The sequence below is a fragment of the Kwoniella botswanensis genome, chromosome 2 (genome assembly GCF_036426115.1).
Source record: "Kwoniella botswanensis chromosome 2, complete sequence".
Classification (NCBI taxonomy): domain Eukaryota; kingdom Fungi; phylum Basidiomycota; class Tremellomycetes; order Tremellales; family Cryptococcaceae; genus Kwoniella; species Kwoniella botswanensis.
In genome coordinates, this window is record NC_088600.1 from 2,129,117 (window position 1) to 2,140,722 (window position 11,606).

At 45.2% G+C, this 11,606-nt stretch overlaps 3 protein-coding genes across 3 annotated transcripts; all 3 read right to left on the reverse strand.

The window, feature by feature from the left end:
* Window positions 1-873: 873 nt before the first annotated feature.
* Window positions 874-2,824, reverse strand: L199_007697 (uncharacterized protein; the record flags this gene model as incomplete). The annotated part of the gene is made up of 10 exons (XM_064893384.1): window positions 874-1,250; window positions 1,331-1,395; window positions 1,458-1,548; window positions 1,618-1,772; window positions 1,860-1,933; window positions 2,025-2,165; window positions 2,292-2,319; window positions 2,407-2,489; window positions 2,595-2,654; window positions 2,726-2,824. The coding sequence occupies 10 exons, from the start codon at window positions 2,822-2,824 to the stop codon at window positions 874-876; spliced, it is 1,173 nt and encodes a 390-aa protein (XP_064749456.1).
* Window positions 2,825-3,386: 562 nt separating this feature from the next.
* On the reverse strand, window positions 3,387-6,712 carry L199_007698 (uncharacterized protein; the record flags this gene model as incomplete). Its single annotated transcript, XM_064893385.1, has 13 exons — window positions 3,387-3,582; window positions 3,660-4,127; window positions 4,199-4,297; window positions 4,380-4,407; window positions 4,476-4,589; window positions 4,657-4,771; window positions 4,859-4,986; window positions 5,057-5,116; window positions 5,204-5,452; window positions 5,574-5,803; window positions 5,991-6,135; window positions 6,316-6,343; window positions 6,404-6,712. 13 exons carry the CDS (start codon window positions 6,710-6,712, stop codon window positions 3,387-3,389), a joined length of 2,169 nt encoding a protein of 722 aa, XP_064749457.1.
* Window positions 6,713-7,207: 495 nt separating this feature from the next.
* On the reverse strand, window positions 7,208-10,960 carry L199_007699 (uncharacterized protein; the record flags this gene model as incomplete). The annotated part of the gene is made up of 5 exons (XM_064893386.1): window positions 7,208-7,577; window positions 7,652-7,765; window positions 7,833-8,059; window positions 8,126-10,563; window positions 10,687-10,960. 5 exons carry the CDS (start codon window positions 10,958-10,960, stop codon window positions 7,208-7,210), a joined length of 3,423 nt encoding a protein of 1,140 aa, XP_064749458.1.
* Between the last annotated feature and the right edge of the window lie 646 nt (window positions 10,961-11,606).

Below are 11,606 nucleotides of genomic sequence, written 5' to 3' on the forward strand. Positions count from 1 at the left end.
CAAAGCTGAGATTAGATGTTTCAACAATCATTGCACAGACATCATTCATCGTTAAGTATGATACAATGAACGAAATAAGAATCACAGCGCGTTCTGCTCATTCATCCGACCATCAGCAAAGATCACAAGATATCGCTATAGTCGGAGACTAGGTCCAACTGGATCGAGTTCAGCTGCCGAACTAGACTGAAGAGTTGGTATGCCTCTCTCTCTACCTACCTACCTATTGTACGAATCTGTAGTTCCCTGTCTTCTAGTCTCCTTCCTCGACAAGTTGTCAAAGGTACAGAATACTCTGTAAATCCTTAGATCAAAGAACGGAGACTATCAACCGAGATCACCCTTTCAGCCCTTTTTCTGACCTGACCTGAGAAGGTGGGGAATGCGAGAACATTACAAAGTCAGGCGCGGATGGAGAAATAAACTATTTTTTTTTTTGGTAATGACGCTAATATAAACGGCAAGGCGTTTCTAAAATCCTCGCAATGAGCCAAGTAAGACTTTGAGGGATCACAAGTGCAATCCACAGTATACGAAATTCACATATACTGTATTCGTACCAGTCCTGTGACAGAAGAGATCCCTTGGAGGAAAGGGATTGAATTTGTTCAATTGACTTGATGGGAAATTCGGGAAGGAAAGGGGATCTTTGAACTCCGAAAAGACAGGAACCGGACGCAAAATGTACGACCTGACGGAACTTGACTTTCTGCACGATCATGGAATATACAAGGTATCAAGTTACTCGTTTACTTTTAATCAATCCCGTCTCTTCGTCCCCTGTACCAAAGATTACCTCTTGTCCAATTCCAAATATCTCGGAATAGCTTTCTTGACGTATCGTAGCACACATATCCAAGACGCGTTGATCTCTTATCTCTTCTCACCGTCCAAGACGATATCCGTACTCAGCGTACTACCTTCCCCAGCACTGACTGTCCTCTCTCTCCTGGCTGCAGAAGCAGCGACAGCAGAATTGTCCGAATCCCTTTGGATATTCCCAACAGCGGTGATACTAGAATCCTCCCGCGTATGTCCACCCATACCGGTAGGAGTTAAGGGGATCGACATGGAAGGTGAACCAACCCTTTGTAATGTCGATCGTTTCGTGCCCTTTGATGTGGATCTGGATCTAGGAATAGGAGTTACACGTAAGATACGTTGAACATCTTTACGGTAGTTGAGCGATTGGAGGATCGAAGAGAAGTAGACGGGTCCAAGAATCCAGGTGACGATTCGAGAGTATCCGGCTGAACAAGCATTGCAAGTCAACTTTGCTGAGACTAGAAATTTAACAAGAGGGAGTGAGAGAAAGGTGAGAATGGCTTACCAAATGTCGCTCCTTGTAAAGCTACGACGACGACATTGACTATGTTCAATATCACCGGACCGGCCCTATGAGAGTGGAACTAACACGTTAATCTTGCTCTGTTGTTGTGGGACACGAGTCAACTTACATAGTCTCATAAGTCAATTTCAACAACAATTTCAACAGGGAAGTCTCTGTCTTCTGGAATCCCTCCTTCTCCTTGAGCAACATTATCGTCACTGATCCAAAATCCATAGAATTATCAGCTAAATGGACGCCGCAGAAGGACGAGAAATACTCTAGCTCACTCAATGCACAAACCAATATATCTTGTACCAATGCGATAGCGGCCCAGATGACTATCAATCGATTATCGGTCTTACGCCAGGAATCGTATTTCATCAAATTCTCTGGGGAAGGGCTGGTAGCGAGGGACGGGAGCATGTAACCTTTTATGGCGACTCTGTGGTGCGGTATAAGCGATGGTACAACGATTGTTGATTATACCAAGGATCAAGGAGCAAGGCCACGAGAAGTTGAACACACTCACCCCAAACTCAAACCCAAACTTGAGAAAATACCAATCACCAATGGAATAGCTAACCATATTTTCTTTTTCGACAACTACATATTTCGACCGATACGCAATACGGGCATAGTCGCAGCATCAGTGTTTGAACATATTGTCATTAGACAGGGCTCAGTTTTGACTCACCAGCCAAGCTCTTCTTCCGAAAAATCCAGCAGCTACGAAATTGAGTATACCGACAAAGACCAATACAGTCATGTTACATCGTATGTCACCGATGATAATGGCGAGTAAGTCGGTGGCAGCTCGGTCGATCAGTCTGTATGTCTACACCCAAACCGAAAGAGTCAATATCAAGATCGGCAAGGGGTATGGATATGAACATGAACCGAGCAATCAATCCAGATTAACTATATTTACTACAGTATTCATCTGGATGAATCGATGACTTACTTGCCAGAGGTTCATACCCAATTGAGCGCTGCGAAATACATTCAATCAATCAATCAAAGATCAACGCGACACGGTCGACACGGTCGATACGACAAGAACGATGAGTCTAACTTACGATAAAGTAGCAGCACCAAGAACTATCCCACTCACAGCCCCAAGTGGGTCCGTTCGCCAGAAAGCCGAAAGGTACCTAGTTGTCTACGAGTTCTCATGATCAGCATAGGATCGGCTTGATGTTGATGTTGAACGAGGGTATGCATGCATACGACTGAGAATGGGAAAAGGTTGATAATCATCACTTACTTGAACAAGTATGATACCCAACATCAGACCTTCTATAGCGACCGCACAAGCTGATGAGAACTGTCAAAGTATTCTTACGATTAACGACCTACGGTGAATACGATATGATACTAAAAGCTTATAGTACTCACTGTCAAACTCCTAGGAGTAGTTTTGATGAACAAGTAAATCAAATCACTCAAGTCTCTCTGGCGGAGTACGGTTGATATTGTTGATGGTAACGGTGGCATGGTACAATAGCTGTACTGAGCGAGAAGACGATATAGTCAAGAACATAGAATGAGGAGTTTGATATTTTGTCTTTTCCAGAAGAGGATGGAATTTAGAAATACAAAGATCAGATACGAACAAATAAGAGTATGTGTATCCATCCTATGTTCATCCATTGCAGTATACAGTATACCTTTCACGACCTACTCAACTTTTTCGTTTGCTTCTCGCTTCTTTCAATTTGTCAAATAACTTTGTAAAGTCTATTCCGTTTTCTCATGGTTACGCCCCAAACCTCTCTCCTTTTACTCATGATCGCCTCGTGTGATATAAGGAAGGACTGTCGTGATGATCATTCCTGTGTGTTCGTGTCTTACTTATTCACACCATCAGCAATCAGTATCAACTAAGTTAATCCATCAAAGGATGTCAAAGCTGAGCTACCCTCCTTTCAACGGATACTGAGAACACTAACTTATCAAAAATAGTCATTCAAAAAGTAAGGCGGATACAAATGATTACATGCCATTCTATATTATTCACATATACAACATCTACATACAGACACTAACACACTACTTACTAAACCTGATCCTCCCCCCAACCACTCACTGCACCTTCACCAACCAACACCTGTTTATCGATGACCTCACCGCTCGTCAACCTCTTATACGTCTCGATCTTCTCTCCGTACGATGATATGTTGTATATTCTCACTCGTCTATCAAACCCTAATTGGCCGTATCCAGAGTACGAAGATCCTCCGTCAAAGCAGGTCCTACAACGTAGCCCAACAAATCATAATCAGTGGCTGTCTATGACACCGTATATATCTCGAGAGAAAACAACACCTACCAAATCCCATCTGTCCTCCTACATCTATCAGTATTATGATTATGCCCATGACTCAACACTTTCACCTCGCTTTTCCTCCTTCCTGTCTGTCCCTCCTCCTCATCGTCATACTCATAAGTAACTTTGATAGCATTATAGAAGAATCCACTATTATGTTTCGAGTTCCCCTGTCCATCCATGTTCACACCTACATCTAGACTTTCCATTCGATCTTCAGATAAGAAATCTGGATGGTCTGCGTCCATGTACGCTTCAGGAAGGGGGATATGGAACCACATCATCGCATTGGGCTTGGCTAGTGTCTTGTCATTATCGTTCTCTTCATCCTGTCGAGTGATCCTAGACGGTTTGGATGTGGACCGTTTGGAAGGCCATATATCCCCCAAGTCCCATCCACCATCAGGTTGGAATGGTCTAGATATCGGTTTGATCGATGCTGATACGTTGCGATACCATTCTATCTGGGATCTGAAGTTCACAGAATAATAGAGTCAGTCCAACATTAAGTCAAAGAAGGAAACCAAGAAGGTTGAACTTACTCTTTCAGATAATCATAATCAGGTGTCTTCCATAGTAGTTTCTGTTTTTGACGTGCGTGAGAATCAAGGAAGTACAATGTGAATATGTGCATGTTCGAGCTGAAGTATCGTCACATCACGAGTTAGCTCACACGTTGAATTCAAACAGTAAGCAACTTGAAATTAGATCTAAGTCCCTCACCCATCAGCGGAATGTAATTTGATATAATCTATATCACGAAGCAAGGTCAGCTGAATGTTTCACGACCAAGGCAGCAGAAGCCAAAACCAAGCTCACAGTTGCCCACGCCATCAACATCCTTCGGACCCGCTCTAGCCAACGAATAAGGCAAATGCTGCAAAGCTCTCATCTGTTCTGCTCGATCTTCCGCAATCTCACTATCGTGATTACCTATGAATACCCCATCAGCATGCTGCTACCGCTTTGATCATGATCAGATGCGGATCTGTTTGCTTACCAAAAATAGCTACCCAAGGGATTTGTCTTTCGATGACCGGTTTGGCGAACTTGGCTAAAACAGATCTTGAATCGTAACTGGTACTTTGACCGTTAAGTTGATCTCCAGAAAACACCTAAAAATTCAAGAAAGCAATCTCTGTACAACTTCTTCTTTTCGGGCATACACCAGTTGCTGATATAGGACTGAAAAGCTGACTCACCACTAAATCAGGTGTTTCAGCATCCAGAGCTTCTCCCAACCATTGAGCAGTATCTGAATCTCCCGAACAAGGTGTCTTGTCTGTATCCTTGCATTGACCTTCTCCCACCGAGTAATGCAGGTCTGCGACTAACATGTTCGTACATACATCACTCGTCAGTCGACGTTCCCTTTCCTGTTGTGGTGCAAATCAGCTCACTCTGCATGATCTTGAATGTCCCATCTTTATGGAATTTGGGTACCTGAGCTCTAGGAGCGACTGAATAGAAACCCAAAAAAAGAGCAAGTATTAGCGGTCTCTGAAGACATTTCTTACCACACATGCTCGAAGTGACTATGTACTCACCTGGATTACCTCTTCTGACCGCCAATCCTACACTTTCCCATTTATCTTTCTTACTTTCCGTTATTTTTCCTCCTTGGATCCTCTCAAATCCGAAAAACGGTTCGTCGTCGCCGTAAATCACATCAACCTCAGTGATATAGTCGCCATATTCGACTTTGTTCGATTCGCCCGACTGGATCGGTTCGACTGATCCGTTAGATGTCTCACCGTCATCTTCAGCTATGACATCTTCGGTAATGTTGTCGGCGACTGCGGTATACAAGAGGATCAGATAATGTTGAAATTCTTCTATCCTATCTCGAGACGGAAGGACGAGAAATGCTACTAGAAATTAAAAAGACAAATACGATCATATTGAAGATATACCCACCCTGTCTTCTCCATATATCATCCCACCCCTGACTCTTTGTCCTATACCATAACCTCTCCTCAGGTCTACTCGGCCATACACCGGAATGAAGATTGCCAGATGCCTTCTGCCAACCTCCATTCTGAAGATCGTACCGTAATTCTTTTGAGGGTGGCTCAGGAACGATTTGGATGTCTGTTATCAGGTCTGCGTCGAGTCGGCGAGTTCTACGATAATAGATGTTTAGGTACCTATAAGATTAAACGAAGTGTCAAGTTAATTCGTTGATCGTCCTGCTCTATTCACTGTGACAGGTAAATTGGATGAGAGGAGCGTTCATATGTATCTACCGTTTTTGGAATGTTTGAAGTTGCTTCATCATGAACCCCCCTTGGATAGTATCGAGGGTTAGTAAATTAAGGAGTGAAAAAGACTAACCATAATCCCGTCCTGATATTCAGATCCCTCTCTACCCTTACCCACTTCCCTTTCAACTTATCTAGCTCGGGCGTAGTCTCAGGGGAACAATGTTCTGGGAAGAGGTAAGGAGGGAAATAACATGGTGCGACGGCAATTTCAGTTACTAGTCGGTAGATGGATAATCAGCAAAATACAGTTTACAACACTTATAGATCGTTAAATTATGATCATATATAGATCGGGTCTCTCTTTATTTTTCCATAACGATCCAGGATCGATGTTGCTGATGATAGTGGATATCCCTTTGTTCTCCTTTAGCAGTACTAGAAGTAGTAACACTTACATCCAGTCGTATGCAATGCCAGTGGATCCTATACCATCACAAGTTTATTAGTTCATTATGATCATGGTGGAATCATCACTCGGCTCACCCAATTTTCTATAGGTATACTAGCCATATGTCCCGTCCCATTCCCACTTCCACCACTAGATAATACCTCATTTCCACTCCCACTTCCGCTCATCGAAGTAGACATTTCGACGATATCCCAGCTTTGCCATCCCAAATGCTGTTTCACCGCGGGACTCTTGAAATGCGATAAGAGAGAGTACGATACGAGTCCGAAAGAGAATATAAGGATGAGTAGGAGGATGGGTAGGAATGAACGTAGGTATAGGAATGGTGGGGGTTTGTATTTTCCATTCCCAGAGCGGGCATTCGAAGATGGAAGTCGAGGCATCTTGCTAAGGTCCGATCAGTGGATATTGGTTTTTCTCGATAAGTGAATGACACAGTACAAATATATCCTCAAGTCAACATCGAGTATAAGGATGCTAGTAAGCTGGATGATTTGTGATGTTGCAGTACAAAGGTTGAAAGGAAGAAGTTGAAGGTATTACAGTTCGTACTTGTAAGTGAAGATGCGAAGTGGAGGTCAGGTCGTCATCGTATCTCTGCTCAGAAGTAAACATAACATGGTGATCCTCTAATTCGCAATCACTACATGCAGGCCCATCGTTCACAGAGTGGAGAAGAGGAAGGGAGGAAGGGAGTGTATATGTATATATGCATATACATTCATTCATATCACATGTCGATTTCCTCATTGTTTCATCTCCTCATTCAATACAAACACTAATTTACCATACTGTATCTCAGATATAATTCCAAACCAATTTCCACATTCCAAGAGATATGCAATACTGCACTTCCTCAATATATTTCAGCTCTAGCTCTAATCTTCTTCTTCTTCAATCTTCAACTCCCTTCTTCTTTCGATTTCGCCTCCGTATTCAGTCTCACCCAACCTCTCATCCTGATCAATCAATCCCTTTTCAAACTCCTCCCTCCAATCTTTTCTTTTCTCGTTTGGTAGTGAAAATGCATTTGACCATCTCCATATCTTAGACTTGATCAATAAACCTTTATTACCCTGCGTCCTGACTGCTATACCCTGTTTCAACAAATGTATATCATCGAATGATCGTTCAATGGCTATCTCCTCACGAGAAGAAGGTGTTTCACCATCAAGGGAAGTTTTAAAGAGGAATAGGTGGAATAATGGATCATCGATTGATGAAGATTCTGATAAACTCATCTGATACCTATACCAACACCAACATCAGCAAAGCCATAAGTCAGTAAAACCGAAATATGACCGTAAAGACGAGACACCCACTGTTCGGCTTCTTCATCAGTCGTGAATACCAAATCGCTATTCCATAATGACCTTCCTGAAGTCTCCAAAGGCGATATTAACCAATCCTTCAATGCTTCGGGGGTATATACGAATCTATATATATCAGATCCACAGTCAGTATCAAACTTTCGAACCGTGCTCAATAACGGGTTTTACTCACCCAACAGATTCAGTGTCGCCTTTCCTGTCAGGTACAAGGCGTGTGCAGAACATGATACTTTCATCGACATCCTCGTCCGTAATTAACGTAGAATCTTGCAAACCCCCATCTTCATCGCCTTCTTCTGTATTGGTCGTTGGAGGTCGAGGTGAAACAAGTTGTCTTTGTCTTGCCCATTCTGATATCCTCGATTTTCGTTGTCGAGTCTTCAAATATCTCTTATCAACCTAGTATTTGTCGTCATCAACGATCAACGTCTAGTCCTTATGGGCAGGATGGATAAAATCACTCACAGCAATCCTTTCGACCCTTTCAACAACGATACTACTCCCATCATGACCATTTCCCCAATTTCTTGTTCGCACCCCATTCCTCTCGGTGGCCGTATACCTGATGAGACGAGGTACCAACCTGACCGTCACATTGATCACATCTTGATCTCGCGGATTACGTCCTTTCTTCTGTACTTCGACGGGCGAAGAGATTGATTTGGACCATCTTAACCAACCGGCATGGACCAATATCAGACCTAAATCAGAATCATCCGTATAAACATCTGTTCCCCATATCTTCCTCTCTTTACTGACGTTCCCGCAGATCACATTATCGGTCGAATGTGTAGGTGAAGGGGTAGGTGTCGACTCATCCCATCCATTTTCCCCTCTTACTTTCCAATCTTCACCTAAGAACCCTCCACCTATCCTGACGATGATCAAACCACCCTCGTTGGAGGTGGTAGATTCCCCAGATTTGGCTAATGTCCACTGATCACCCTCATACACTTGTGTGGAAACTACTCGATTGAGATCTGGCACAGTCTTCAACCACTGTTCCACCTGACTCGATCCAACCTCAGGCCATCGTCTGATAGGATTGGTGAGGGCAGACCAATCTTTCTCCTTGACTAGTGGATTATTGTTAACCTCTATCTTCTTCTCCTCCTCTTTACGTCTCTTGGCAGCTTTGGTATTACTCGATCTCCTATGGGCGTTCTGAGCTTCTTCAACAGCAGCGTCCATACGAGGTCGTTTATCACGAGGTGTATATTGATATTCGCGTGGCTCAGCTTTATACCCATATGGTCTAGGTTCTCGAGATGGCGCAACTTGTTGCATCACTGAGGATCCGTCACTCGATGCTGTAGTAATTGGCCCAACGGGATTCTTTGGCTCAGGCTGATGTATCACCTCGATATGTCTGGTGAGATTCGCTTTCTGATTCGCCGCTGCCGCTGCCGCTGATGCTGAAGTTGCGGGGGTCTGTCGCCAGTTAGGTTCATTTGCAGGACGTTGAGCAGAACTTGCTTGAGTTGCTGATGGTGCCGTGGTGACATTCGATCGGGGAGGTTGGAAAGCCTCAACACCATAAGCTGTTCCAGGCGCAGGGCCGTAACGTTCCCTCTCTCGCTCTTTAACCCAATCAACGAACCTATCGTCCTTCTCCCTCTCAGCTTTCGCTTTAGCTTCAGCAGCTTCCTTTTGCGATCGTTTTCTCTCCTCTTCTCTCTTTTCAAGCATCTCCCGCTCTCGTTCTCTATCAGCCCATCTGGGTCCAAATGCTCCATACCCTCCGAACCCACCTAGGCCGAACCCACCAAACGATCCGTGGTATGCTGGACCACCAAGACCAGAGTAGCCCCCGAAAGGTGCACGAGTCGACTGCGAGGCAGGTGTGGTAGAGGCGGCAGGTGGTACATTCTTCGATGGAGGTGCAGCTGTCGCGGTTGTAGGGGAAATGGCGGAATCTCTATCTCGTGGCGTGACAGTCGTCTGGATCCTTGAGACAGGTGATCGTTGTCCGTCCCTGCTTTTAGCAGCTTCGTTGAATAATTGAGGGGGTCCGAATAGTGATCTGACAGTTGTGGCTGGTTGAGAGGAAGTTTTGACCGGGCTCTTGGGTCCCGAAACAAGAGGTTCATTACCTCTCTGGCTGGACCCGCTGGGTGTTCGTCGATGACCAGAAATTGTAGAAGAGGATTCAATCGCAGGAGTAGGGTTAGGACTAGCAGCTACTGTCGTGCTGGTCGATCGCTCTCGTGCGTCTCTTTCGAAAGGTGAAGGAAGAGATCTCGAGCCTAGAGAGCCGAAAGATGGAAGAGGCAGATTAGGTCGAGACGCAGAGCCGGTAGCGGAAGTCGCGCTTGCAGGAGGGATTTGAGGTGAGATGGATGGTTTACCAGCTGAAGCGGGAGCAGGAAGCGTACGAGAGGTAGTCGGTGAACGAGGAAGGGATGGGCGAGAGTATGAATCTGTTGGATTTGAATTTCGATGTGAAGGGGAAGTCTCGATAGAGTGGGGTTTTGTGCTTCTTTCCCTCTCCCTCTCCCTCTCCCTCTCCCTCTCCCTCTCTTTCTCTCGTTCCCTCTCCCTAGCAAGAGCCAGTCTCTCCTTCTCCTTGTATTCCTGATCTCTGATGAAAGGTCCAGCTCCGAACAACCCATACCCTGCACCAAGTCGACCTAGACCAGAGCCAAATCCTGAGCTCATTGGATCAGGTTTCCTGGGTGCTCCTGCTGTGCCGATAGTAGAAGTCGAGGCGGATGCGAAGGGGCTCGGTCTCTCTTCCCTGGGGGTCGAGCTAGCAGAGGTCGGATTGCTGCCCGGGTGATGAGGATGGTGGTGATGGTGATGATGCTGAGGGAGATGGGAGTGTGAGGATGATGTTGATGTATCTGATGGTCTGGACAATGAATTCGAATAGGATGTAGAGTAAATTGGTTTGGCCGACATGTCTATCAGAGTCGAGTGATCCGGTGTCAGCCGATTCGTGCGTAAGAGGTGGTAAATAAACCAAAACACTTCCACTTCCAGGCACGATTGTGAAAAAAACCTTTTCATCATCATACCAAACTCACCTCTAGCCCGGTCAAGATCACGCTCTCTTCGTGCGGCTTCCGTTATGAAATCATAGCTAGGCCTCAAACCATTCCCAGCTCCAGGCGTTGAGACAGGCGTACCATTACGCGAGGCTGAGCCGAGTTGTGAGGTGGGTACATTCGGGCTGGTGGCTGCACTGCCATTAGCCGAGGTAGGCTGAGCCGAATTGGTAGTTGAGGGAGGTTTGCCGAATGGATGCATCGAGGAGGTCGATGATGAGGTCGATATAGGAGGTAAGAAGCTCGAGGGCATCAAAGGATTAGCTACCGCTGATTATCAATCGGATGGGGGAGTGTTATCGTATGAGAAAGGACGACAGGTCGAGGTGGAGGTGGGATGGTCGGTTACCTAAAGCCGAAAGGAATCTGATCAGGCTTAGGAGTGGACTCTCGCGTTGATTGAGCTTCTTCAGATGTAGCGAGTGAGCATGTATGCGAGTTGGCCACAGCAAGAATGGAGATGTGATGGGTATAGCGATGAGGATAAGGTGAGGATTGACAAGAAAGAGAGAGAGAGAGAAAGGAACCACGGGTGGATGACGTTTGATCAGATGCGACCGATGTGACTGACTGACTGATTAAACTAAACGACCGACAGACCAAGCGTCAAAGATTGATGTTAAAGGGGTCCGAGCTTACACACACGCTCCTGTAAAGTTACCCTGACATCTCGACTACAGGCGATCGCTTTTCTCCTTTCTCCGGAATTCATTCAGGGTAAAAAGAAAGGGTCAGACGATGGTATGGAAAAACCGGGATTTGCCGGCATTATCCTGATTACCAATGGTAGGTTCTGAGAGTGGCGCTTGTTAATGGATGTTCCCAAATGTCTCAAATTGGGTTGCCCATTTAAGATGGTCTGTGTGAAACGCGTTTGTTTTGTTTTCCGGCTGCAAGTA